We start from the raw sequence: 27,376 nt of genomic DNA, 5'->3' as shown, positions 1-27,376 counted from the left end.
AAATGTAAATGATTTTCCAATAATAAAATATGATTTGAAGTTGAAGAAAAATCTTCTGTCAACTCTCAATTATACAAAGCAGATTTCTATCAATCTTGCTTAAGGAAAGATTAGACTTTCAGTTCTCTTTCAATAAAAATGGAATTACACAGTTGTTATGTAGGAAGCAATCAAAGAGTTTGCAACCAAAAATGTAAGAAAAGATATTACAGGGTATAATAGGCAGCTAATAATAGGCAATTAGTCTTTTTACTAAAAAAAGATAACAGTAAGTTACTTTTGTCATCATGTGTTCTTGATGACTCTGTGCTGGCTTTTAGTAATTAGAGATTGGACCCCAGCATCCAATTGATAACCTGTGATTATCTGCCTGCCATTTTGTTTCAGAGTATCAGCTTCTGGCTCATGCACCTTGACCCCATTGTGAAAGTTTTTAAGTTTTGTGCTGTTCTTAAAATTTTTTTTTTCAACGTTTTTTTATTTATTTTTGGGACAGAGAGAGACAGAGCATGAACGGGGGAGGGGCAGAGAGAGAGGGAGACACAGAATCGGAAACAGGCTCCAGGCTCCGAGCCATCGGCCCAGAGCCTGACGCGGGGCTCGAACTCACGGACCGCGAGATCGTGACCTGGCTGAAGTCGGAGGCTTAACCGACTGCGCCACCCAGGCGCCCCAGTTTTGTGCTGTTCTTAATACAGGCATCATAATGTTGTAGCACAAATACTGAAACGTTTACCTTAGAAAGAACTCACCAAGCAACAACAACAAAAAAATCCCAAGTTACTAAGTCTTAATTACCAATTGCCATTTTAAGGTATAATTTGAAAATAAAATTGATTGAATAAATGAAAAATAAATTGTTAGGGAAACTACCTTTGTTGTAGGGTGGAATATGCTGCAGGGCTAGTGGGTTGTTTCCATATTAGTGAGCCAGTTTTAGTTTTTAGAGAGAGAGTTGAATTTTGACCAGAGAATGGGAAAACTGGCCACATCCCTGCCACCCCACAAGGCAAATGTCCATTTTATAGTGTCCCATTACATCTTTATTTAACAAACCTCAAAGTAGCATTTACTAAGTGCAAAGCTCTGTGCTGGAGGACAGATGAAAAAAGATGAAAAGGTTCTGTAGAGCCTTCAGCCTACAGAAAAGGTTTCTATAGGTGCCTGGCTGGCTCAGTAGAGCATGTGATTCTTGATCATGGGGTTGTGAGTTTGAGCCCCATGTTGGGTGTAGAGATTACTTAAAATCTGGGGGCACCTGGGTGGCTCAGTCAGTTAAGTGTCCCACCTCAGCTCAGGTCATGACCTCACGGTTTGTGGGTTTGGGCCCCGCATCAGGCTCTGTGCTGATAGCTCAGAGCCTGAAGCCTGCTTCGGATTCTGTGTCTCCCTCTTTCTCCCCCTCTCTCTCCTCCCTGCTCACACTGTCTCTGTCTCTCTCAAAATAAATAAACTTAAAAAAATAAATAAATAGGGGCACCTGGGTGGCTCAGTCAGTTGAGCATCCGACTTCTGCTCAGGTCATGATCTTGCGGTCTGTGAGTTCGAGCCCAGTGTTGGGCTCTGTGCTGATAGCTCAGAGCCTGGAGCCTGTTTCAGATTCTGTGTCCCTCTCTCTCTGCCCCTCCTCCGCTCATGCTCTGTCTCTCTTTCTCTGTCAAAAATAAATATTAAAAAATTTTTTGAAATAAATAAAAGTGCTACATTAACGTGACTCATAGGGATGGTCTGAATGACAACCTCAGGTTGAGAGGGTCACAGAGATAATGCAATTCAGTGAAGGTACTTTATACAGAATAAGCACTCAAGTGTTTGTTTTTTTAACTTCTTTCATTGAGACAATTCACATAATCTAAAATTCATCACTCAATTATGTTTAAATATACAATTAAATGATTTTCTGTATACTGACAATGTTCTGCAACCATCATCACTAATTCTAAGACATTTGCAACGCATTAAGAAGAAACTCCATGCCTGTTAATAGTCAAACCCAAAGCCACACACCTCACCTCCAGCCTCTGGCAATTATCAGTCTGCTTTCTGTGTCTATAGATTTGCCTATTCTGGGCATTTCTTATAAATAAAATAATATGTGACCTTTTGTGTCTGGCTGCTTTCACTTAACGTAATGTTTTGAAGGTTCATCTGTGTTGTAGCATGCATCGGTGCTTAACTCTTTCTTGTGACTAATATTCCATTATGTGGATAGAGCATGTTTATCCGTTTATCAGTTGATGGACATTTTAACTTTAATATTCCTGGTATCAGGTTCTCTATTTCCAAACGGTGGCATCCTGTCATTAGGGAGCAATGCATATCAAAAACACAGGCATCTTGTTGGCCGAGATTCTTTTGAGTTCCTACAATCCCTCCGGAGGAGGCAGGGCCTGTTCCTTGGATGAAAATGAAATACGTGGAGATCGGCTGAAGATCGTACAATTTTCAGGAAAACCTGTGATCTATTCCTCCAGATTCAGGGGCCACTGGGCCATACTAAGAATCCTGTCTTTCTCCAAGCCAGGAATTCTGCCCCTCTGCGACTGCCTCCCAGGACCCACAAAAGGAACAGGACTGTCAGGCAATCGGGAGTGGGAGGGTGCTCCCCCGTACCCGCCTCCGTCCCACAGACGGCAGGAGCGTGGCAATGCTCAGCCAATCAGCGCAGGGCGTCTGTAGTCCTGGCAACAGTTGCTTCTAAGCTCGGGGGCGCATTGAGTGTTTCTTGCAAAGTTTGGAATTACTGTTTTTTGGTACCCTGACACGCCAGCAAAAACCAACACAGACACACACACGCTCTTCAACACCCGCTCCCGACGCTGCGACCATGGAAGATTCGTACGAAACGTCTGAGGCTCTGTACTTGTCGCTGCTCGGTAAGTTCCCGGGAAGCAGCGCCGCCTCCAGGAAGCCTTCAGCCCCGTGCAGACGCGTGCAAGTGGGGTGAGGGCAAGCACGGGAGGCGAATATCTCATTGTGCCGTACTGGGTGCTGGGTGAGGGGTTGCCAGGGAGTCGGGGGCGGGTCGTGCACATTTCTCAGATTTCCATTCCCAGGCTGGAGGAGTGGGCCAAGTTGCCTTGGTCTGAAATCAGGGGTCCAACCCGTGTGCCTGGGAAAGGCATCCACGGCCCTCTGTCTCGCCCGCCGCGCCCCATTTCTCCGCCGGATATTAATGTGCTGGGTACTGGAGAAGAAGCATGTAGAAAACCAGCAGTGTTTGGTGATAGCCTGCTGCGGGAAAACCCTGCAACTTCAGAGGTGAAAGATAGGCAGATAAACGCATAATTACAGAAGAAGGGGTGGATGCCAGGTCTGGGGGTGACACCCAGAAGTAAGAGGTCTGCTAAGTGTAGTGGACAGGTAAGAACAATTCTAAGGTTCTGGAAGAGCTCTTTACACTTGGGCTTAAATTAAGGATATAAAGAGTTCTCCATGCCAAAAAGGGGAGGAAAGGCATTCCAGACCAATGGAAGCACATGCAGAGAAGCTCAGAGATACAGTATCTTCAGGAAACTGCTAGTAGTTTGAGTATTGCCAGGGATGAGAGGCGAGAGAGGTCAGAAGGGACAAGATCATGAAAGATCTTGGGAGGTAGGAGATGGAGAAGCTACTGGAAATGGCAGTATTGGGATTGGGATTATCAGCAAATGCAGAGTGAATTGGCAGACTTGAAGGCTGAAGCCAGAATCATGAGCTCTTGGGCTGCCTGAAATGTCCAGACCAAAGGTACTGAGAGGTGAGGGAGAGTGGCCAGGCTAGAGGGGACTAGGGGGATTTGAGGGCTGACTGAACAGGGAACAAGAAAAGGACAATCAAAGATGATGCTCAGGTTGGTAACTAGGATGACCTAGAGATGGAGGTGCCTTTCACAGGGATTGGGAACCTACCAGGAGGAACAGGTTGAGTGAGAACAGGACATGGAGGCCAGTGCAGGCTTAGTTGGTTGAGACTGAGATCCTTGTAGGCCATCCAAGTGGAAATACTTTAGGAGAAACTGTATGTAGAAAGTTGGAGCTAATTTCAAGTCATAAATATTGATATGGGTGTCCTCAGCATATAGAAGACCACAGAAACATGAGAGTAGAGGAGATTGTTTGGAAAAAAGAGGAGGAGAAGAAGAAGAAAAGGGAGAAGGAAGGAGAAGGAGAAAGCCCAGGTATGAACCTAGAAGGCACCAATTTTAAGGGATGGGCGGGAAAAGAGGGCCCAAGTAGCAAGTGGCCAGAGAGGTAGGATGGAATTGAGGGAGAGATTTGAATCAGAGCCAAAATAAAGAGAGTTGAATTGTCTCCAGATACTTGGCGAGCTGTCCCAGGAAAGAGGGAAGGAATGCGTTTTCTGGAGCATTGGAGGGGAAGACTAGGACTAAAGGGTAGAACTTCCAGGGAAACAAAATCTGGGTCAATATAAGGAATTCTTTTCTAAGAATCAGAATCAGGCATCCACAATGTGAGAGAAGAACACCCTGTCAACCAGAGGTGTATCCAAGCAGAGGCAAAATCTGCCAGGGGCATTTCAGGAAGAGATCCCTGACCTGGGAAGGCAATGGAGCTAGTTGGCCTCTGGAAGCTGTCCTCACAATCCCTTGGGAACATTTTCACACAGTCTCTACCCACCTCACTTTTCTATAAATGGACACAGAACCCCAAAGATCACTATAATGGAAGCTCCATGGTACAGTGGGCATGCGACCTTCAATAGGGGAGTCAGGGTGACTTTGAGGGGAGTGACACTTGGGCTGAGAACCATATGGTGAAAAGGACTCAGCCAACAGCAATCTTGGGGAATCCCATGCCCTTCATAGGGCATGGCAAATGCCAAAACCAAGTCAGAACAGAGCTAGGAGGGTTGGACAAAGAGAAAGCAGGCTCATGCAGCTGGAGTGAAGTGAGCAGAGGGAGGGGGCAGGGAGAGATCAGGGAGGAGTGGGGAGCAGGGTGCCAGTGAGGGCAGTGGTGGGGGCCATTGTAGGAGGGGCTTGTTTATTCTAAGGGCACTGAGAAGCCATTGCAATGAAGCCATTGAAGGGCTTGGTGGGGAGGGACCCTTCTAGCTAAGGGAAGATCATGGATTTGGGGTCTTGGGTGGGCGGAAGTGACGGTGGCAAGGCCAGGGAGGAGCATGTTTTGAGTGTGTTCCCAGGTCAACAGGATAAAGTTTAAACCCCTTAACCTGGCATTCAAGATGACTCCAGCTTTATTTCCCATTAACCTCCTCCTTCATGCACAATGTACTTTCAACTTGTGGAACTATTTAGTAACCCCCAAATCCTCAAACTCCACCCCTGACCTTTCCCCATGCTGACCCCTCCACACCTTGAAATCTGACTCATTCTTGAAGGCACATGTCAATGCCTCTTCCTTCATGATGACCACCCGACTCTCTCCATCAGCACTTCTCCTCCGACTGAGGGCATACCCCTCTGGTTACCCCACCTTGTTCCACTCCAGGGCTCTGCGGTTGGGTTTCCAGCCTCGTTTGGATCTACTGAATGATTCTCAGTAAATGTTGGTTGGATAAATGGCTACATTCTCAGTTGTACCCAGCATCTTGTTCTCAAAGAAATGACACATGGCTTGTTGAGAAGTGCCCACTTCCATCCACATTGATGTATTATTTTCTGACACATTATTTTCTGACCATGAAGGAAAAACACAGGCATTGTAAGGAGGCTTAACAAATGGACTGAATGGTCACTTTTGTGCCAGGCTGGGCACCAGGGATACATGGAAACTGAGACACAGTCCTTGACATTGGAAAACTCACAGGCTATTGGGAAAGAAAGACCCAGAAAGCACCTTCATCCAGAAAAAACATGGTAAATGCTATGATGGGGATGAGCACAGGGGCTATGGGAAACCAGAGGGGATATGAGGGAGGGGGTGGGAGGGCTTCAGGGCATGGTGATGCCTGACCTAAGTCTCCAAGAGCATTCCAGAGAGAGGAAACAGCACAGGGGCAGGATGAGGTGACCAAGGAACCATAGTCAGCTCAGTTTGGGTACAAATACAGGGTGAGGTCAGAAAGAATAAGAGAAGGAGCCCATTAGGCTGGCAGAGGTGGGTGTGTCAGGTGAGGCCAGGTTAAGGAGACTGAATTTTATTTCGGAGGCAACAAAAGGGTTTTAAAGCAGAGGCGGTGTGGGTTTTAGAAGGGGAATGATGGTGACAATATTTTTAATAATAATGCTATATCCCTTCTGAATTTTAGAACACTCACATATCTGTTATTCATTTGATCTTCATAACAGCTTCAGGAGGTACTTAGAACAGAGTTTATCATTTTAGAAATAAAAGAACTGAGACTCAGTCGGATTAGGTGACAGCCTGTGGTCTTATCAATTAATGGCTAAGAACCAAGCTCTGGGGCCAGGCAAACCAGAATTCATATCCCAGCTCTGCTACTAAACCACCGTGGAACCTTGGGCCTCTCTGGGCCCTAGTGCCCTTCTCTGTAAAATGGTATAATCATAGAGCTGATCTCTGTGATGTCAAATAGTCTGTCCACTTGACATCCACTCATTCGCCAAATAATTACTGAGCTCCCACTGTATGTTGGCACATGGAGGTGCCGGGGCTCCAGTAGGCAACCAGAGAGAGGAGGTCCAGGTCCATAGTCTATTGAAAAAATAAACACCAACCAAGTAATTATACCAGAGATTTCAAACACAAATGTCTGCCTAAAGCAGGCACTTAATAAATGAACTGAGCTGCATGTAAGACAATACAGAATAGGGGCACGTGGGTGGCTCAGCTGATTGAGCGTCCAACTTCAGCTCAGGTCATGGTCTCCTGGTTCGTGAGTTCGAGCCCCTCTTTGGGCTCTGTGCTGACAGCTCAGAGCCTGGAGCCTGCTTCAGATTCTCTGTCTCCCTCTCCCTCTCTGCCCCTCCTTCCTCTCTTTCTCTCTCTCAAAAATAAACATTAAAAAAAAAAAAAAAGACCATAGAGAATAATTTGGGACTACAGCAAGCTGGAGAGGGCATGCCCTAGCCTAAAGTAACTCAAGGTGGAAAATTTTGACCAATGCGTCAAATGAAACAGGATCCCAAGCCTCATTCACCATGAGGGTCACCATTTGCAGCCCCCAACTTAAAACCCTGTGATAAGTTTTAAGGGAATGGCGGGGGGAGGGAGCATTCCGGCAGATAGAACAACACATGCAAAACCTTTAGGCGGGATGTGCTTGGACCATTCAGGGATCATTCAGGGTCAAGGCGTGTGGGACCTGTAAAGAAGGATAGGCAAGGGATGAGGTAGGAAAGGTTGGCAGAGAAGGGATGTTATGTTGAGGGCCGTGGAAAGTGATAGGAGGGTTTCAAAATAGGCAAGGAGCAAGTCCATTAAAAAATAACAGTGCAGGGGCGCCTGGGTGGCTCAGTCGGTTAAGCGTCTGACTTCAGCTCAGGTCACAATCTCGCGGTCCATGAGTTCGAGCCCCACGTCGGGCTCTGGACTGATGGCTCAGAGCCTGGAGCCTGCTTCCGATTCTGTGTCCTCCTCTCTCTCTGCCCCTCCCCCGTTCATGCTCTGTCTCTCTCTGTCTCAAAAATAGATAAACATTAAAAAAATTTAAAAAAAAATAACAGTGCACTTTACCATGAACAAAGCAACTCTAAGATGGGCTGATTCTAACCATCTCCACCTACTCAGTAAAGTAGGTACCATCTTTACCCCCGTTTTACACATGAAAGACTGAGACGGAGAGCCCAAGTGACTTACCCAAGTACATGCAGCCACTAAGCAGCAGAGCCAGGACATGGCTGAAGCATTCCAGCTTCAAAGCCTCTGCTCGGATGATGAGACCAGATCAGGATGGCATTTTTTTAAAAGATCATTCTGGGGGCACCTGAGTGGCTCAGTCCGGTCAAGTGTCGGGCACTTAATTTCGGCTCGGTTCTGCGTCAGGCTCTGTGCTGACAGTGCGGAGCCTGCTTGGGTCTCTCTCTCTGCCCCTCCCCCCACTCCCTCTCTCTCTTTCAAAATAAATAAATAAACTTTAAATAAATAAATAAATATATATATAAATAAATTCTGATTGTCGATAAGGAGCATTGGGGTGAGTGTGGGGTGGAGTGGAGGAAGAATAAAATCTGAGAAGGTTAAACAAGAGAAAACATACAAAGACCTTAGCATAGTGCCTGCCATCAGGAATGCGCAATCATACTAGATGTGATTATCTTCATCATTATAGCAAAGCAATGATAACACCAGGCCTAGGAACCCAGCCTGGTGCTGTAGCATTTTTCCTTCCTGACTCCGTTAGTCCTCTTCCTGAAAGAAGCTCACCTCTTAACCCTCTTTCCCCAAGGGCTCTGCCAGTCTGAGACCTCAAGTGATGACGAAAATGCCAGCAAGGGCCCCACCTTCGATCCTGAACTGGTCATCGCCCACTGCTTCAAGCAGTTCAAGCAGGAGGACTTCCACCTGCCTCAGAGCCGCCGGCGGATCATCATCTTGCCTCAAAAAGAGGATCCAATGCCTATCAATCTCATGGCCCAACCCCAGACTCCCCCACAGCCGATCTCCAGCTTCCAAGCCCTGGGAGCTGGGGACATCCAAGGCCAACCAGACGACGTGAGGACCTGGCTGAGCCGGAGGCTGAAGCTTCGCCAGGACCTGGAGTCATTTGGTAATGTAGAGAGGTGGCTTCAGAACAAGCCCAGCCTCACACCTTCAGAGGCCAAGGTCTTGCACATGATCCAGAAGGAGCAGGAGGACCAGTTGTTAGACCACCTGACTACTATCAGAGCCACCAAGGTGAGTAGCCCCATTTGCTTATGAAGACGCTGAAGGTGTTAGGGGCATGCTGTCCTTTCATTCCCTCAGATTAGTCAGGATAGGGGTCATTCACCCCATTTCCAAAGGGAGCAAAGAGAAGCCCCCAAAGGGAGGTGTATGGGGTATTTATTGCTGCATAACACATGCCCCCAAACATTAAAGCAACAAATGTTGATTACCCCCACTGTTTCTGAGAGTCAGGCGTCTGGGAAGAGATTAGCTGGTGGCCCTCATCTCAAATTGTTGGCTTGCCATAGACAACTCAAGGCTTGACTGAGGCAGGAAGATCCGCTTCCCAGCTAGCTTGCTCACGTGGCTGCTGGCAGGGGGCCTCAGTTCCTGGCCACAGGGACTTCTCCATAGGGTTGTTTGAGCATCCTTACCACATAGCAGCCAGCATCTCCCAGAGCGAATGGTCCAAGAGACAGAGCAAAGAGGAGGCTGACATGCCTTTTATGACCTCATCTCAGGCAACCTGAGTTTCAGGAGAACCACATTATCACTTTCACCATATTCTATTTGTCAGAAGCAAGTCACTAAGTACTGTCCACACTCAAGGGGAGGGGAATCAGGCTCCGTCCCAGAAGGGAGGAGTTAAAGAATTTGTGACTATACCTTAAAACCACCCTAGGAGGGATAACTCCTGGAATGCCATCTATGGGGCATTTTAAAAATATGCATTCCTCATTCATTTGTTCACTGACACGTGTTTGTTGAGGGCCTATATGTGCCAAGCAGGTGCTTGTGGTGGTACCGTGAAAGTCACAGTTGTGAGGCTGGAATAAAAAGGAGGACTCCCTTTTATAAATACAGAAATAGAAGCTCAACGAGGCCGATAAATTGTCCAGCCCCATAGAGGTAGTCGGTGGCAGTCAGTACCAAAGCCCTTGTCCCCCAGTGCTTACCTCTCTGTGACATTTTCTGGTAATGGAAACACTTGAAATTTCTCCCAGTTCAGGTGATGCTGGGATAAGAGGTCAGATAACGTGGGTTTAAACCAGCTCTGCTATTTCCTAGCTGTATGATCCAGTCCTCAGTTTCCCAATCTATTCAATGGGGAGAACCATTGTACTGACTTCCTAGGGTTGCTGTGACTTCTAAATGGAGTAGGTGCCTAGGACAGTGCCAGCCATATAGTGAGCACTGAATATTACGTTTGCCATCACAAAAATTTTTTTTTAATATTTACTTATTTCTGAGAGAGAGAGAGAGAGTCCCGGGGGGCAGAGAGAGGGAGACACAGAATCCGAAACAGGCTCCAGGCTCTGAGCTGTCAGCACAGAGCTCAACGCGGGGCTTAAACTCACAGACCGTGAGATCATGACCTGAGCTGAAGTCAGATGCTTAACCGACTGAAACACCCAGGCACTCCTATGTTTGCCATTTTTACTACTACTTTAGTCTCACTGGTGCCAGACTCAGTCCTTGGTGTAATCAGAGTCCAAACCGAAATTTCCTAGGCCTATCACACCCTTTCCAGACAGCAGTACAGTGTCTATGAATAAACACTGAGCCTGGGGTGGGGGGTGGGGGGCACCTGGGTGGCTTAGTTGGTTAAGCATCCAACTTTGGCTCAGGTCATGATCTCATGGTCCGTGGGTTCAAGCCCTGGGTCGGGCTCTGTGCTGGCAGATTGGAGCCTGGAGCCTGCTTCACATTCTCTGTCTCCCTCTCTCTCTGTTCCTCCTCCACTCGTGCTCTGTCTCTCTCTGTCTCTCAAAAATAAATTTAAAAAACATTAAAAAAAAAAAACAACCAAAACACTGGGCCTGGATTAGAAACCTAGCTCTATTGCTTATAGGCTGTGTGACCCTGGGTAAGTCATTTCACTTTTCTCAGCCTGTTTCCTCATTTGTAAAAACGGAAAGTAGTATCTAATACCTATTTTACAGCATCATTTATTCATTCATCAAACAATTACTGCCTATCTGCCTAGGGCTGGGGGGGCTTGTCCAGTAGATGAATAGGAGGTAGAGGTATGTAGCTTCAAAAGACATTGTCTTGCTTTCAAAATGTTCACATGTTAATGGGGGAGGCAGACACATCAGATTGGTGGCTACAGTTGGCCATTAATAGAGGTGGATCCTAAACACAGAGCAGCTACAAAGTAGGGAACAGAAAGGCCCTTTGTAAACTGTCAGGTGCTGCACCAAGGTAAGGGAGTATTATCCTGAAATATTCCCGATGACCTGGAAGTAAAGGAAGAGTAGGAGTTGGACAGGTAGAGAGAGAAGGAAAAGTTTTGGGCAGGAGGCCGAGCAGGAGCAAAGGCTGGGAGATGGGTGGATTAGAGAGCCCCATCTGGTTCCAGGCAGGGGCATATGTTTTGGTGCACTGATCGCCTGGTGTGATTTTAATCCTGACATGTTTGACAGGAGAGATGTGGGTAAGAATGAAATGTTAGTTCTCATCATGTCCAGCCCGGTTGTTTCTGATGGAAAAATGGAGGCCCAGAGATGCAAAGTATCCCTGGCAAAATGCCTTTGCCCTGAATCTAATGCTCCTTTAAAAAAAAAAAATTATTTTTGAGAGAGAGAGCATGCAACCAGAGGAGGGGCAGAGAACAAGGGGGACAGAGGACCTGTCTGACAGCGGAGATGCTCGATCCGGGGCTTGACCTCATGAACCGGAGATCACAACCTGAGCCGAAGTCGGATGCTCAACCTGAGCCACCCCGCCACCCCTGAATCCAATGCTCCTTGCATTCCATCTTGCTGTCTGTTGAGAGCTGCTCAGCCCCCCTCTCTCTCTCTGGGAATCATGTTCTGTCTAACTCTGGGAATCAAATTCCAGTGGCCTGTCTCCCCTGAATTCTCTCCTCTGCTCCCTCTCTTACCTCTTACAGAAGAGCCCCCGGCCCTCCCGCCGACTGGTGCCCCAGCTCCGATTGCCCAAGCCCTCTGCTTTATCAGCCTTGTACTCCTACCTGCACAGCCGCAAGATCAAGATCCTGGAGATATTTAGCAAAGTGGACGGGGGCGAGCACCAGAAGATCTCTAGGGAGGAATTCGTTGTGACTCTGAAGGCAGTAAGTGCCTCCCATGCTCCCTCCAGGCCGGCCTGAGTGAGGAAGACGTGCATGCATCCTGCCCCCACTGCTGCCTCCACCCAGGTCCTGGACCAACGAAAAGTAGATCAAACCATCAGCCTTGTTACTTGTTAAGCCAGATTGGAAAACGTGACATAACTTGTGGCCACATCAGACCCCTAAAACCACTCCTGCGTGAGTCTGATCTTGAAAACCCCTACCTGAGTGGAAAGTCTGCAGAGCCGACCCCATAACCAGTCAGTACCTGGGGAATCACTGTCTTGCCCATCAGACTCCAGAACTGGGCACAGAGATTGCTGGGCCTTCTGTCTTGCCTCTAGAACCCTCTAGACCTTCTTCAACTGTCGTTGGCAGATAATCCCATAGAGATCTTGTTAAAATGCAGCTTCTACTCAGTACCTCTGTGCAGGGCCCAAGTTGATACATTGTAACAAACTCCCAGTGATGTCTATGGCACTGGTCCACAGGCCACACTTTCACTGACTATCCAAAAATTTTTAATTAATTATAAATAAATAAAATTTAAAAATCCGTTTCCTCGGTCACACCAGCTACATTTCGAGTACTTAGTGTTCACATGTGGTGAGCAGTTCCTCTATCGGCCTGCACAGATATAGAACATTTCCATCATTGCAGAAAGTTCTGTTGATCGAGCAGAGGTCAGCTAACTATGGCCCAGAAGTCAGATCCAGCCTGCCTCTGTTTTTGTGAATAAACTTTTATCGGAACACAGCTACACTCACTTATATGTATTGTCATGGCTGCTTTCATGCTATGATGGCAGATTTCAGCAGTTATGATAGAGATCATATTGTTCATGGATCCTAAAATATTTACTATCTGACCCTTTATAGGAAAAGTTTGCTGACCTCTGGTCTGGATAAATTAAGCCTTAATATGTTTTGAATACAAGATACCTCTTGGAAATACTTTAGGAAGCTGCCTGCTAGGTCTTTATGGTTTTAAATCATCACCAGTTTTCACACTGTTGTTTCATGACATGTAGTTACCTAAACAACGTTTCAAAACATTAAATATATATATTATGTATACAGGGTGTGTATATATATACATATATATGTACATGTATACGTATACGTATATACGTATATGTATATATGTATATATATACAGGGTTCTTAATCATCATAACCAAAAAGAGAAAACATGAAGTCCTCTAGAACCAGGAGAGTTCTGACCCTCTTTAAGGAAAGCCCAGTGAACACTGACTACCGTCTAAAGAAGCTGAGGAAGAAAATTATATTTCCTTAAACACTTTCCTTCTTGAATATTCAGTATTGCTGGCAAGCATTATACTCCTATAAGGTTGCTTACCATCCCTGAAAGAGTAATGTGTATTGTACTTCTGATCTTATTTTTCTTCAGTTAAGGAAAGCTGATGTGTTTCTCGTGGGCAAGGATGGTAGGCATGAAATCCTTTTTCCAAAATCCAGTGTGGGAAAGTTATCGTTGAGATTGGTATGGAGTGGGGTGGCAGCCCAGAAGGAAGGAGTAGCAGACTCTGCAAAGATAGTGGCATATCTAGACTGGGTTTTGAAAGAGGGATAGTTCTTCAGATAGAAGGAGGAAGCGCCCAAGTAAAGGCAGAGGGTGAGAAAGTGCAGGGTGTGTTCAGGGCCTTGGAAGAGGCTCTGAGCTCCTGCTGAGGTGGGAGTGGCTGTGGATGAAACTAGATAGGGGAAGTAGGGCCAGGCTGGTAAAGCTTTGACTGTGCAGGTAGGATGTTTGGATTGGAGCCTGCCCACCTTGGTGGCTTCTCTTCTCTCCTTAGGTTGGAGTCCCTCTGAAAAACCAGGAGGTGGAAGATGTTGTGATCTATCTCAGCTCTCTGGGAAAGGACAACAGCATCACCACAGATATCCTAGTCAATACCTACAAGCAGTGGTGTCTGGCTCATCAGAAAAGCACCCCGGCAACTGCAAGGGAGTGTATGTATCCAGTCCCACCCCCATGCCTCCACTTCCCCATCCTGGGAGCAAGCATGGTGGAGGCAACCTTGGTTTACTTCCTGAGTGTGTTCTCCAGCTTTGGGTTACCATGGATGGGCCAAGACTCTGGAATCCCCAAGCCCAGCGATCAACTAAGGAGCAAGGTATTCTCTTGAATGCCTAGCTACCATGTCCATCAAAGATGAATGAGATGCAGCCCTTGTCCTTAAAGGAGGATTCTCAAAAGGTGGTTTCAGCCCACCAAGGCTTACCCGATAGACTGAGATCTTGTATGTGGGTCCAAAGCCTTCTTGCTATTAATCTATATTTTATTGATAAAAAGTTAACTAAAAGTCGGAAACCAGAATTAGCGCATGTTTAGAGTTTACTGGAAAGCCTACGTTGATATTCTATGATCAGGGATATTAGCAGGGCTGCTATGAACAGTTGTATGAGCTGTGCAACAGCTCAAGTTCCATTTGCCAAGCCATGTGCTTGTGGAACCACATCTGTCCAGACATAGCATGGAGGCAAATTAGAAATGGACTAGCCATAGTGCTGGCTATGAATTTACAACACAAGGGTGCATCATGGTTCTTTGTAGCTTAGTGGCATTGTGGTGTAAAAAAAAAAAAAAAATTAAAATTGAACAACTCCAGATAAAATTAAAGCCCTCTTTTAAACCTCCATCCACCATTCCAGAGCCCTCCCCAAATGTAACCAAATATAATAACAATATAGCATATCCCCAAATAGAACCCCTTTCTTTTTCTAAATAAAACAAATCTTGCTTTGCCTGCACCCATCAGGTTAGCAGGAGTTTCATTTCACACACATTGGTGTGGAGTGTTCCTCAGCCTCTCTGAGGTCATGTGAGAGCCCTGCGGGTTAGAGGACAGTTTCCTTACGTGGGTGAAGATTTGGCGCAGGCTTCTGGTCCCACTGAGCTGGGCGCTCCATGTCCTCACCAGCGGGCTGTTTGGGAGGCAGCCGGCAACTCCCATAGACAGGCTGTTCCCCTGTCCTCCAGAACTTCACCCACAGTGCAGCACGTAAATTTCCAGCCTCTAGTCTCATCAAGCCACTGGGCAGAGGCCCCGTCACCCCCCAGGCAGTGTCTCTGCCTCTCTCAGAGTCCCAGGGAAACTGAGCACCCCGACCCCGGTCACCTCCTGCACACATCACTACCCACAGTCATAATCTCTGGCAACTTTTATGTCCAGCTCGTGTTCAGAGCTGCCTCAAGTTGGGCCTGCTCTCTCATCCATGACCTTTTCGCCTTTTCGTTATCAATTACCAAAGCTCACCATTATCCACGTAGTTGGCCGTGAGCTGTTTAGTGAACGACCAGTGTGCCGTGATGCATATTTGCAGCAAAGGTATTTGGGGCCTATTATTTCCCAATAAATAGACTTGAAGCCAGGAGCAAGTATTTGCTTGCCAGGTGCCACCTCGGTGTCATCACCCTTTTCTCTGGAGAACATTCCAGGGTAAATGGACTTGGGTATCTTTTGCTTTGCCTAAAGGGGCAGCAGCATCAAGAGTCAACGAGACTCTTGGGTGGCAGGCTCACGAGAGAAGGCAGTGGCACTCGGGCTGGGTAGCCTTACCCACAGCAGGTAGCTCAGTTTATCCTTCAAGTCCCTGGAGGTCAAAGCTACAATTCACGCTCTACAGGAGGATGCTATAAAGCTCAGAGCGGCTAAGCCACCAGTCTGCAGTCTCAAAACTAGAAGGTGACTGAGCCATGACTTCATTTCAGCCCAGAACAGGGCAGGCCTGAACCAGGGCGGGGGCAACGGGATGCTTTCATTCGCTCGGTTCTTTGTTGAACACCTCCTACATGCCAGGCATACTTCCAGAAACTGGGAACTGGGAACACAGGAGTAAAGAAGCCAAGGCCTCTGCCTTCAGTGAGCTTCCAGGTAAAGGGTTAAGCAAGATGATGTCTAGTAGGGATTAATGCCTTGAAGACAATAGGACAGAGTGAGGGGGTGGTGGTCACAGAAGGCCTCTCTGCAAAGCAGCCATGGGAGCTGACACCCAAGTGACAGATGAGGAGCCCATTCTGGCGAAGGGCACCCTAGACAGAGGGAGCTGCAGAGGCAAAGGCCCTGACTTGGGCAAGTTTTCAGGGGACAGAAAGAAGTTAGGGTGAGGGGCGCTTGGGTGGCTCAGTCATTTAAGCCTCAGACTTCGGCTCAGGTGTGAGTTGGTTGGTGAGTTGGAACCCCCGCATCGGATGAGCTTGGGCTCCCCACTCTCATTCTCTCTTTCTCTCTGTACCTTGTGGGGTTCTCTCTATCTGCTCCTTGCTCACTCACTCTCTCTCTGTCAAAAATTAGTAGGTAGTAAATAAGTAAATAAGTAAATAAATAAGAAATACACCTGTAGTCAAAACAAAGTTAAAAATGGAAGAAAAAAGTTAGGGTGGCTCTGGGGAGTCGGGGAGGGGTGAGCAGGAGGAGATGGATCACATGGAGGCTGAGCTGAGACGAGACTCTGCAGAGCCTTGCAGACCAGGAGGAGGATTCTGGGCTTTCGTGTAAGTGCTGAGGGAAGCCAGTAGAGAGTGTTAGGCAGGGGAATGAAGTGATTATATTTTTCAAAGGTCCTATTTAGTGTTCGGTGGAGACAGGATGCTAGAGTATGAGAATGGCAACCGCAAGGTTGGGGCAGTGGTGCGGGTGAGGCACGAGGTGGCCTTGCACTGGGCAGGCCATAGTGCAGACGGAGAGAAGGGATACCTTCAAGGTCCGTCTCAGGTGGCCTGATGAGCCACGTGGGAAGTGAGCAGAGGGATGGCCGGCACCTGCTTGATCACATGAGTTAACCGCTTGATGGATTCCTTAGCTGAGCCCCCTCTCAGGCTCTCTTTCCTTTCAGATTATAGACCTGCCAAGATCAGAGTTTCCCCATCGCATCTGTCCAAGAAGCAGGTGAATTTAGCCCCACAACCGTGCAAGATGGACCTGCTGACTGTGCCCGTGGTTGACACCCAGATGGAGGCGCGGCCCCTGACTCTGGAGGAGATGGAGGACATTGGCAAGCGGTACCGCGAGAGGAGGCGGAAGCACAAGGTACCCCGGTCAATGGGAAGGGCGTGGCGCTTGGCTCCTAGGCAGGCTCAGGTTCGAGTCCGCTGCACCTTCTAGCTGGGGAACTCCTGGGAGCAGGCCCTCTTTTACCCCTATGTTCCCTCATCTCATAATAAGAACAACACCTACCTCACAAGGTTTCTCTGAAGATGTAATGAGATCATGTTTCCAAAAGTATATGGAGCTCCTCTCTTCCCATCCTTTGACTGTGACCTTGCATCCTGAGACCAGGGCTGAGGGCCATGTCTTCATTGTGGCTGGAATCCAAATGCCTGGTACAGGGCCTGTCACTGAGCGGCCACTCCAGACATACATGACCAGTGAAGGCAGGACTGATTGTGGGAATTAATTCACCCAAAAATATTTATCAAGAGACCACAAAGTGCCAGACGCTATTTTAGGTGTTATAGAGAACAAAACAGCCCCTGCCTTCAGGAAGCCAGATAATATTAATATTATACTATATATAAATACATTTAAAAAAATTTTTAATGTTTATTTTTGAGAGAGAGAGAGAGAGAGACAGAGTACAAGCAGGGGAGGAGCAGAGAGAGAGGGAGATGCAGAATCTGAAGCAGGCTCCAGGCTCTGAGCTGTCAGCACAGAGCCTGATGTGGGGCTTGAATCCATGGGTCATGAGATCATGACCTGAGCCAAAGTCACTTAACTGACTGAGCCACCCAGGCACCCCTAAATACATATTATTATTATTATTATTATTATTATTATTGTTATCATCATCATATAATAATATACTAGGCATTGTAAGTGCTATACCAACAAAGATCTGATTCAGCTGCATGATAAGAAAACCCAAAATATTTGAGCAGAGGTCAGCAAACTTTCCCTATAAAGAGCCAGATAACAAATGTGTTAGGCTTTTGGGGCTTTATCGTTTCTGTGGCAACTACTCGGTTCTGCCTTTGCGGCAAAGAGCAGCCACGGACAACATCTAAGCAAATGAGTGCCTCTGTGTTCCAAAAAAGTTTTCTTTATAAACACAGGTGCCGGGCCACATGTGGCCTGTGAGCTGTACTTTGCTGATTCTGGTGTTAGAGGCCAAAAAACAGATTTTTGTTTCCTTGTAAATAAATAAATGAGAAGGCCAAAAGTGGCTCCACATTCCTCAGGCCTCTTCCACTTTGCTCTGCCATCCTTGACATGTGCCTTCCACCTCAAAGGCACAGATATCTGCGCCCAATTTAAATTCTTGTGCAGCCAAACACAGATGTGTTGTTTCAGTAGGGCATCTACGTTGTTCCCTACTGTATATGTTATATAGTGATGTATGTACAACCACATACGGGGCTGTGCACACAGAACCGCATGGCTTAACCACTCAAGTCCCCTTCAGGGGTAACCTTGACCATGTGTGATTTGTCTCCCAAGTCACTGACTTCAGAGCCTGAACTTTGGTCCCACCTTGCATGCTTTGCCATCTCCCCTCCTGGGGGAGAGGTCGATGAGGCTCCATATCTGCCTTCTGGTCGGGAGGGGAGAGGTCGATGAGGCTCCATATCTGCCTTCTGGTCGGGAAGAAGGTGGAGGGAAGTGGGTGCCAACCTCTTCTCCTTGCAGCTCAAGATCCCCTCCATCCAGTACACGGAGCGGTGCCGCCTGGTGCGCAGCGGGAATAAGCACTTTGATGAGCACTGCCTCCCATCCACCATCCATGGGGAGATGAAGGAGCTCATCAACAAGTCCCGCAGGGACAACTTTCTGGTCTACCTGCAGTGCTGCAAGCTCTGTGAGTCCTACGGCCTCCCACTGACAGAGGACATCCTCGTGAAAGGTAAGAGCTTTGGCGCCTGGCCCTTGGGAAGTTGCCGAGAGGGCTCAGAACCCAAGTGAACATGGCTCCGCCTGAGGTTTGTCCTTCCCCAGCAGACGTGCATCCAACCAAGCCTCTGTGGCCTGTGGTGGGGATACTGAAGGAGCAGGGGCAGCCCAGCCTGTTTTGCTGTTACATTTGATTCTACATTCTAGAATCCTGGAGGTTCACAGGCTCCACAGGTCTAGGGGTCTGGGTTCCCCAACTGAGCCTGCTGAGCATTCTAGAGCAGGAAGCTCCAAGGACAGGAGTTCTGGGTGAGGGAGCCCTGAAGTTGAGCAGAAAGGAACAGTCCCAATTTCAAAGAGGGACATGTGATAGGGGCGATAACTGCTCTGCTGTAGTGGGCTTTTCTGCAACCACTTCCCCAGGCCAGACCTGTTTCTTGGTTCTTCCACGACACAGAGGTAGGAATGCACCAGGGGACAAGTTCTTCTGACACCTTGGCTCTCTGCTCAGACCACAGGACTCAGCCTTGAGATTTCCACACTGGTCTCACCCTTTATTTGAGGGAGAATTGTGTTTTCATATATCCAAGCAGATCTGAACCCTCCCCATCTCTGGGTAGAGTGTGTATTTCTGAGAGATGGGGACAGGAGAGGGCCCCATAACCCCAACGACCACACACCAATGCTGGTGTCCTAAATTCGTGAATTTATAACTTTAATGGGCAAGTTCCTCTTTGTGCTTTCAAAACACAAAAGGACAGAGGTTTTCCCACAGGAACGTCACAGGAAGGAACCATGGCCAAACTGGGAAATGTGGCTTTCAAAGAAAGGGGCACACAGACAATGGGGTGACTTACCTAAGAACAAGTTCACCATCACAACTGACTATTTCCGTCTTTTTTCCAAGACAAGGGGAAAGAAGGGCAGAACGTATAGGGCCATGGGTCTTGTATTAATTTGCCTGGGCTGCCACAATAAAATACCACAGACCAGGTGGTTTAAACAACAGAAATTTATCTTCTCACACTTCTGGAGGCTAAAAATCCAAGATCAAGGTGCCAGCAGGGCCAGTTTCTCCTCAGGCCTCTCCCCTGGGCTGGCAGATGGATGGCCACCCTCTCGCTGCCTCTCCACATGATTTTTCCTCCGTGCCCTCATGCCCCCTTGTGCCTCTCTTGTGTCCAAATTTCCTCTTACAAGGACACCAGCCAGATCAGATTTGAGCCTACCAGCACAGCCTCACTTTAGCTTAATTACTTCTTGAAAGGCCCTCTCTCCAAATACAAATTCTGAAGTTCTGGGGGTTAGGGCTTCAACATATGATTTGAGGGGTGGGGGATGCAATTCAGCCCATAACAGGTCTGTACAACAGTGTACGGCCAAATGCCTTCAGGAACACAGGCAAACCACCCTAAGTGATCATTGTCTCCTGTGCATGCGGCACCCTCTCACATACGCGGCCACTTGCTGCCCACCTGGTCTGGGAGGGCAGTGACAGGAAATCTCTTGCGGCTCTCAACACTGACTTTTCACCAAATCATCCTTCCTTCCATCTTCCTCAGCGAGCCGCATCTTCCCTGATTGTGTATATTCTCTCGTCTCTGCTCGTGCTGGAAATGCAGCTAACTGTCTTCTGAAATGCAGGCAGGCTTGCCAGCACCCTGGACTGCCCTGTGGGTTAAGTCTTTCCTCTGGATGCGCTTCCTCTGTCCCCACCAGGGTGTTGAGCCACTAACTGATTCCCACCACCACTAGCTTTTGCTAGGTGCTGGGTCAGGGAACCTCACCTGCCAGCGGGATTTCACACTCACAGGCACAAAGCAGCATCCGTGGGTGGGCTTCCCTTTACTTCTGACGGTTCTAGATGGAAAAAACTCGAGTCTGTCTCTGACCGCTCTCCTGGCCACTATCTATTGGCTGTCTCTTTGACAGAGGCCAGCTCAGCTATGAGTAAAGAAACTCAACCACCGGGACTTCTGGGTCTGTGTTCTAGACTAGAGCTTGGTGGGCTCAGAATCCAGGCCTCAAGCTCAAGGGCCATGTTCTAAAACATCAAGGCCTTTCCCAACTCCCCAGTGCACATAGCTTTATCATTTTACCTCCCCCTGATTTCACAGATAATACTTGCTCACTTACATTTTTTTTGAAAACATAAAAATAATGATCCCCCCAGCTGGGGGCACCTGGGTGGCTCAGTCCCTTAAGTGTCACCTTCAGCTCAGGTTATGACCTCATGGTTCTTTTTTTTTCTCTCTCTCTCTTTTTTTTTTAAAAAGCATTTTTAAAAAATGTTTATTTATTTTTGAGAGAGAGAAAGAGCACTAGCAGGGGAGGGGCAGAGAGAGACAGGGGGACAGAAGATCTGAAGTGGGCTCTGCTCTGATAGCAGAAAGCCTGATGTGGGACCTGAAATCACAAACCATGAGATCATGACGTGAGCCAAAGTCAGATGCTAAACCGACTGAGCCACTTAGGTGCCCTATGATCTCATGGTTCTTGAGTTCAAGAGTCTGGCTCCATGCTGACAGCTCTGAGCCCGCTTTGGATTCTCTCTCTCTCTGTCTCTCTCTCTGTCTGTCTTTGCCCCTCCCCTGCTCACTCACTCTCAAAAATAAATATTAAAAAAAAAATCCCCCAGCTTGAATTGGCACCATTAATATTTTAGGGATTGTCCTTTTATAGATCTCTTTTTCTTTTCGATTTACACAAAATTATTTATGTAAGTTATTTTTAAAGATATATATACATATATTGTTAATGTAGTTTTTTAAAATTCTGTATATTGGCACCTGGGTGGGTCAGTTAAGTGTCCGACTTCAGCTCAGGTCAACATCCCACGGCTCATGAGTTCGAGCCCCATATCCAGCCCACTTCAGATCCTCTGTCCACTTCTCCCTCTGCCCCTCCCCAGCTCATTCTCTCTCTTTCAAAATAAGTAAATAAGCTAAAAAAAAAAATCCTGTATATCTTTTAAAAATGTTGATGCGGGGCACGCTGGTGGGTTAAGTGTCTGACTTTGGCTCAGGTCATGACCTCACGGTTTGTGAGTTCGAGCCCTGTGTCGGGCTCTGTGCTGACAAGCTCAGAGCCTGGAGCCTGCTTCGGATTCTGTGTCTCCCTCTCTCTCTGCCCCTCCCCCACTCACGCTCTGTCTCGGTCTCTTTCAAAAATAAATAAACATTAAAAAAAATTTTTTTTGAAATGTTGATGCTGCATCTTCCCCTTCCCTCTCCCCTCTTATCTGCACAGTCCCTGCCCTCCCCTCTCCCCCTCCCCCACCCCAGATAACCAGCATTAATAACCTGGACTGTAACCTTCCATTACTTTTTCTAGAACGTGAGCTAGTCATGTGTTATCATCGTAGGACAAGCACTGCTCCATGGCTGCAGGAAGACAGAGCCCCTAGCCAGTGTTTTTTATGCTCCGACTTCTTAGAGCAGTCTCCTGAGGATATCTATGGGACTAATTCTAAGCAAGGAGAAAACCTCCATCAACTAGGTCTAAGTTAACCTGGTGAAGCCTTGGGTGAACCTCCCCTCCTTCTTGTGGCCTCGTGACCAGCACGACCCGTGCAGAGTGGGGTAGGGCGCCGCACACTCCATCCTAACTGCACCCAGGCTTTGGGGCCAGGGCTGACCTGGTTACAAACCAGCTCCCACAGCTCTAGTCCAAACAGCAGTGCTGTACCAACCCCACTTCCTAACACTGCACTAGGGTTATGTGCCCTGTCGCCCCTGGGGGAAGCTGGGGGAAGAGTCTAAGGGACCCTCTGCACTTCGCAACTTGCTGTGAATCTACAATCATTTAGACATAAAAAGCTTAATGGGGGACCTGGGTGACTCAGTCAGTTAAGCATCTGACTCTTGATTTTGGCTCAGGTCATGATCTCGCGCTTTGTAGTTCGAGCCCCACGTCAGGCTGTGCCCGGACCATGCTGACTGTGCAGAGACTGCTGGGGATTCTCTCTGCCCCTCCCCTGTCTCTCTCTCTCTCTCTCTTTCAAAATAAATAAACTTTTTAAAAAATAAAAAAAAAAAGCATAAAAAAGTTTAAAGTGTATATCTAAGAAAAAACATTTGCAAACAAAAATGTGGACTTATATATATATATATATATATATATATATATATATATATTAAAAAAAAAAAATCCTCCCCTCTGCCCCAAAGGCTCAGGGCAGGGAGGGGTGTTGGACTGAGAGTCCACATTTCTCTTGCTGCTTACAGCCCTGCTGTACCCGGGGGACAAGATCATTTTTCAGAAGAACCAGGTACGCCCAATCCGGCAGCCGGGAGGCTACTACTCAGATATGAAGATCTTCAGTCCAAATCTGGCTCTACTCAAGTTCCAGGGCTTCAGCGATGTTGTGGCTAAGAAGACTGACAAGCTGAGTATCAGACCCCCTCTCTCCCCCCTGCCATTTGCATACCAGCATACTTGAGGTGACATGTTGTGCCAATTCCTGTGGCCAAGCGTGCCCAGCATGTCCAACCCAGCTGGTCCCCAGGGACTGGCCAATTTCCAGTGTCTGAGGGCGTTAGCCTCCTTGCCTCGCTCCCAACCACATCCTACGTGATCTCAGCCTCTCTACAAAAGCTTAAAAAGAGGGCCTTCTTAGGGAAATAGGCCCCTTCTCAAATCATGGGTTGGCTGGTCAGGGGCCCTACAGAGGACAGAGGTAGCCATCCCTTCTTTGTCCTGCCTTCTCTGGCAAGAGGTGGGCTTGCATCAGGAGGAGAAAGGAACTCTGCAATGGGGCCTGTCTCTGGCCCTCAGACCAACCTGAGTGCTAAGGAAATGTCCTTCTTTGGGAGGAAGTGACCCATGGGCAGGTTATGAGCCAGCATCCATGGGTGACTGCATATTGGAGAGCAAGCAGCATCCCTGCATCCCTGAGGACGGACAGGGCTAATGTGGGATGAGGAGGGGCCAGCTGACCACAAGGGGGAGGGGACCGGGAACTGCCCACATTCTAGATCACTGCCAGCTGCCCACTGCGGTGGTATGGCCAGAACAGCTGGGATGAGATACAGCAGAGCCAAGTGGAAATCCCACAGGCTGCAGGTTAAACGGACAAGATACTTCACTGTCTGAGCCTCAGCTTTTCATCTGTTAAATGAGCGTAACAGCCCCTCCACACACAATGAGGATCAGATGAGAAATGCATATAAACTTCCTAGCATGGTGTTTGGCAGATAGTTAGCCCTTGGAAGCAGTGATAGTTGTTGTTTTACCTGTCCCATCAGGACAATATCGACTGAAGGCATGGGTCTGGGCCTACAGAGGGGCCTGTCCACAACCCTGGGGAGGCAGAGCTGAGCACAAGTCAGAAGGCTGGTGGCCTGGAGAGCCCTTTCTGATTACTTAGTGACTGCCAGCCCCTGGGTGGCTGACATCCATTTCTGCAACGGGAACCTAGGGAGTGGGTGGGAGCCTGAGAAAGGGACTCTTGTCCCTGGTTAGGTAGGCCACAGCCATAAGGGATAAAGAAAGGTCCCTAAGGGCAGGGATGGACATTTGTTTTATCTTGCTACTTGGACTGTGCTGTCAAAGATTCTGAGGCCAGATGCAGGCCTGCTGGGAAAGAGTGCCGTCTGTGATTAATGAGTGACGTCTGCCAGGCCCAAGATTTGGGGAGTCAGTTTTCACCACCCTTGTTCCAAAAGCTGGCTTTGGCTCTGGCAGGGAAAGTGAGAGTCAGGGGCCCCCAAACAATTCAGATCATTGCGCATCTCTCAGCTACCCTGGGAGGTCTCTGCTCTGGGAAATAAAAAACATGAGGCTCTGAAAAGGGAAGTGACCTGCCCAGAGCCACACAGCCAGCCAGGTTGGGAGCCCAGGCCTGGCTGACCAAGCCCACCCCAGATAGAAGAAATGCTCCTTTTGGAGCTCTGGTTTGGACTCACTAGACAGGCCCACCCCCATGTCCTCTGACCTACTACCTGAGGCCCCATTAACATGGATTCCCCCAATCCTGACAAGATGCCTTTCTGTCTTCTCTACTAGGAAGACACCAAAGAAAATCAAGAAGATACACTTTAAGGAGTTTGAGGAGTTCACCAGGTCTGTAGCATCAGCCAACTCTGTAAGCAGGTCAGGGGAGGGAGGACCAGCCTCACGGTGGAGGAGGTGCCTGGGACTCTGCATGTTGCACGGCGCACAGTATCTAGGGCTCAATGCCCGGGAACTGAGAGGCAGTGAAACTACTTAGAGTGCCAGGCAGACACCACTGTGGGTGTGTTCCCATGTTTTAACTCAGTTAAATCCTCTCAGGAACCCTATAAAGTTACTCTTAGCATGCCCACTTTGCAGAAGGGGAAACTGAGGTACAGAAAAGTTAATTATCTTGCTCAAAGTCACACATCTATCAAGGGGCGGAGCAGGGATTTGGACCCAGCAACGCTAGCTCCAGAGGCATTAAAATGTCTCGAGAGAACCAACGGTGTACACTTAAGAACTTGGGTTTTGGGGGCGCCTGGGTGGCTCAGCTGGTGAAGCATCCCACTTTGGCTCACGTCACGATCTAACGTTTGTGAGTTTGAGCCCTGCTTCGGGTGAGCTCGAGCCCCGCTCCAGGCTCTGCACTCTCTCTCTCTCCCTCCCTGCCCCCCACTCACTCGTGCTCTCTCAAAAATTAATTAATTAATTAATTAATTAAAAAAAAGAATTTGGGGTTTCAAGGCAGCAAGTTGGGAGTCAAGCCCGCATCTTACCACTTGCTCGCTGTGTGGCTTTGGGGGAAATAACGTATCCTCTCTAGGTGTTCACGTCCTCCTTGGTAGGGCAGACAGCAGAACAGGACCTACCACATGGAAGCAAAGTGCTTGGCACAGTGCCACACCTCCACTCTGGTCACACAGTTGCTTAGCTCTGCTCAGCAGAAGCCCCAGCCCTGGCGGGTCTGCCACGACAAACTTCCTATCTTCTCATTTTCCAGGAAGCTGCAGGCGAAGAGGTCCAGGGGTTCACTGCGAACTCACCCCAATTTCTTCTGGCCGGGTCACCTCCTGGACAAGCTGCAGCTCTATCTGCCCACTGTGGCCATGGACAGGAGCCTGGCACTCTTCAGTTGTGTCCAACCCCAGCCCCATGCCTACTCAGCCACCTACCACCCCAACCACTGGTGGCCTATTGGGAACATGAACTACATGACCTGTGCCTATTACGATGCCTCCAAGGTCTACTACATCGACTAGAGTGGCCCAGGTGTTGTCCAACCCAGCCATCCTGGGGCTGTGGCCAGTGCAGCTAGCAGCCCAGAGCCACGGACACAGCGGGAAGTGTAAAGAGCCAGATAAAAGAAATCATTTCAGTGCGATGGCCTGGAGCCAGCTCTCTCTTGAGCAAAAATGTCCAGTGTCTCAGAGGGCAGGTGTATCTAGGGAAAGATAAGCAGTTTCTGAGTATTTCCCTGTCTTGACCTCTGCCCTTTTGAAATAAACCAGATTGGAGTTTTTTTTCATGTCACCTGTGATCCAGCTGATGTGATTTCTTGCTCAGGAGCTGGGGCCAGAGGAGTGTTTGAAAAGCTGGGGTTCTGAGCCCAGGGCACTATTGCAGGTATGCTTGCCTGGCACCTGTAGCATCTTGTCCTGGGATCTCAGTGCTCATGGGAAAGCAGCAGGCAGTGTGGGTACCCTGTGCCCTTCTCTGTGGAAACGGTCACAGCCGGTCTCTCATCCCCCACAGACTGAGCCTTTTGGTTACTGCTTCCAAATCTCTTGCATCTTTCACTGTTAGAGGCATGCTCTCTGTTTCCTGAGCCTTCTGCTTGATTAACCCACCTGACCCCATCAAGACCTTCTCCCTTCACAACACACATAATGTGGGCTGCTGTTAGCACAGTGCTTTCATTCTCTGCATCCCATCTGACTTCCCAGAGCCGGCTGGCTAAGCAGGATTCATGAGGTGTGGTGTAGTCACAGGCACAATAGGGTTCCAGTCTCAACCTTATCACTTGTGAGCTGTGCGACCTTAGACAAGACATTTCACATTTCACTCCTCTGGGTCTCTTCAAACTCCTACCCTTCACAGTCAAAATCTCAGGAAGGAGTTGTCAACACTCTTCCCTTCTCACTTCTCATCCTGTCAACAACACAATCCAGTGTAGCTTCTGTCCCCATCTGGCCCCTGGAACTACTATCAAGATCAGCGATGACATCTGTATTGTGTTCAAATTGTGGAATCAATGCACAATTTTTTCGTCCTGAAATTTGATTTTTTTTTTTTTTACAATAATCTTAAATACAAAATCTAAGCAAAACAAAACCATCAACAACTATTTAAAACTAGGCAGGTTAGCTGAATGATCAGAAGTGTGGATTTTGGAGTCAAATCCCCAAACGTCGCTTTCAACATAGGCAAAATGGGGAAAAAATAGAACTACCTTGCAGAATTGTGGGAAGGACCGTGAAACCCATGGAATGATAGCTGTTACGGTTTCGTTCCTATCTTACTCTATAAATTCACGTGAGGGAAATATTAGGAAGACTCTGTTTTGTTCCCTCCTGGCCACCAAGAGGCGCACTTAATAGCAGAAGAAACGCGGGCGGAAATAATCTAAAAACTGGATTGTTCTCCGGAAGAACGGCTTCAATTTCTGGCGGAAGTGGATGCCCCCACCAGGTCTTAAAAGCTCAGAAAGAATTCCAAATATCCTACGTAGTCCTACGGCAGGTATGAAAAATCCCCAGCAGTACTTCTAGATATTAATATATA

The 27,376-nt window shown here is 48.0% G+C and overlaps 1 protein-coding gene across 3 annotated transcripts; it reads left to right on the top strand.

Annotated features, from left to right (window-relative positions):
* Window positions 1-2,797: 2,797 nt before the first annotated feature.
* Window positions 2,798-26,145, top strand: EFCAB12 (EF-hand calcium binding domain 12). Of its 3 annotated transcripts, none has more exons than XM_042911200.1 (10): window positions 3,045-3,363; window positions 4,057-4,159; window positions 8,314-8,762; window positions 11,629-11,811; window positions 13,625-13,781; window positions 16,668-16,861; window positions 18,458-18,671; window positions 22,885-23,044; window positions 24,665-24,721; window positions 25,596-26,145. In XM_042911200.1, the coding sequence occupies exons 1-10, from the start codon at window positions 3,307-3,309 to the stop codon at window positions 25,852-25,854; spliced, it is 1,833 nt and encodes a 610-aa protein (XP_042767134.1). In that variant the 5' UTR covers window positions 3,045-3,306; the 3' UTR covers window positions 25,855-26,145. The 3 variants fall into 3 exon arrangements, with proteins under 3 accessions (XP_042767137.1, XP_042767134.1, XP_042767136.1); XM_042911202.1 differs by having other exon boundaries at window positions 3,045-3,261; window positions 25,596-26,144; XM_042911203.1 differs by lacking the exons at window positions 3,045-3,363; window positions 4,057-4,159 and adding an exon at window positions 2,798-2,876 and having other exon boundaries at window positions 25,596-26,144.
* The last annotated feature ends 1,231 nt before the right edge of the window (window positions 26,146-27,376 follow it).

Source organism: Panthera leo, chromosome A2, assembly GCF_018350215.1.
Source record: "Panthera leo isolate Ple1 chromosome A2, P.leo_Ple1_pat1.1, whole genome shotgun sequence".
NCBI lineage: Eukaryota > Metazoa > Chordata > Mammalia > Carnivora > Felidae > Panthera > Panthera leo.
The sequence above is the reverse complement of the archived record's forward strand: the minus strand, read 5'-3'. Positions and strand labels throughout refer to the sequence as shown.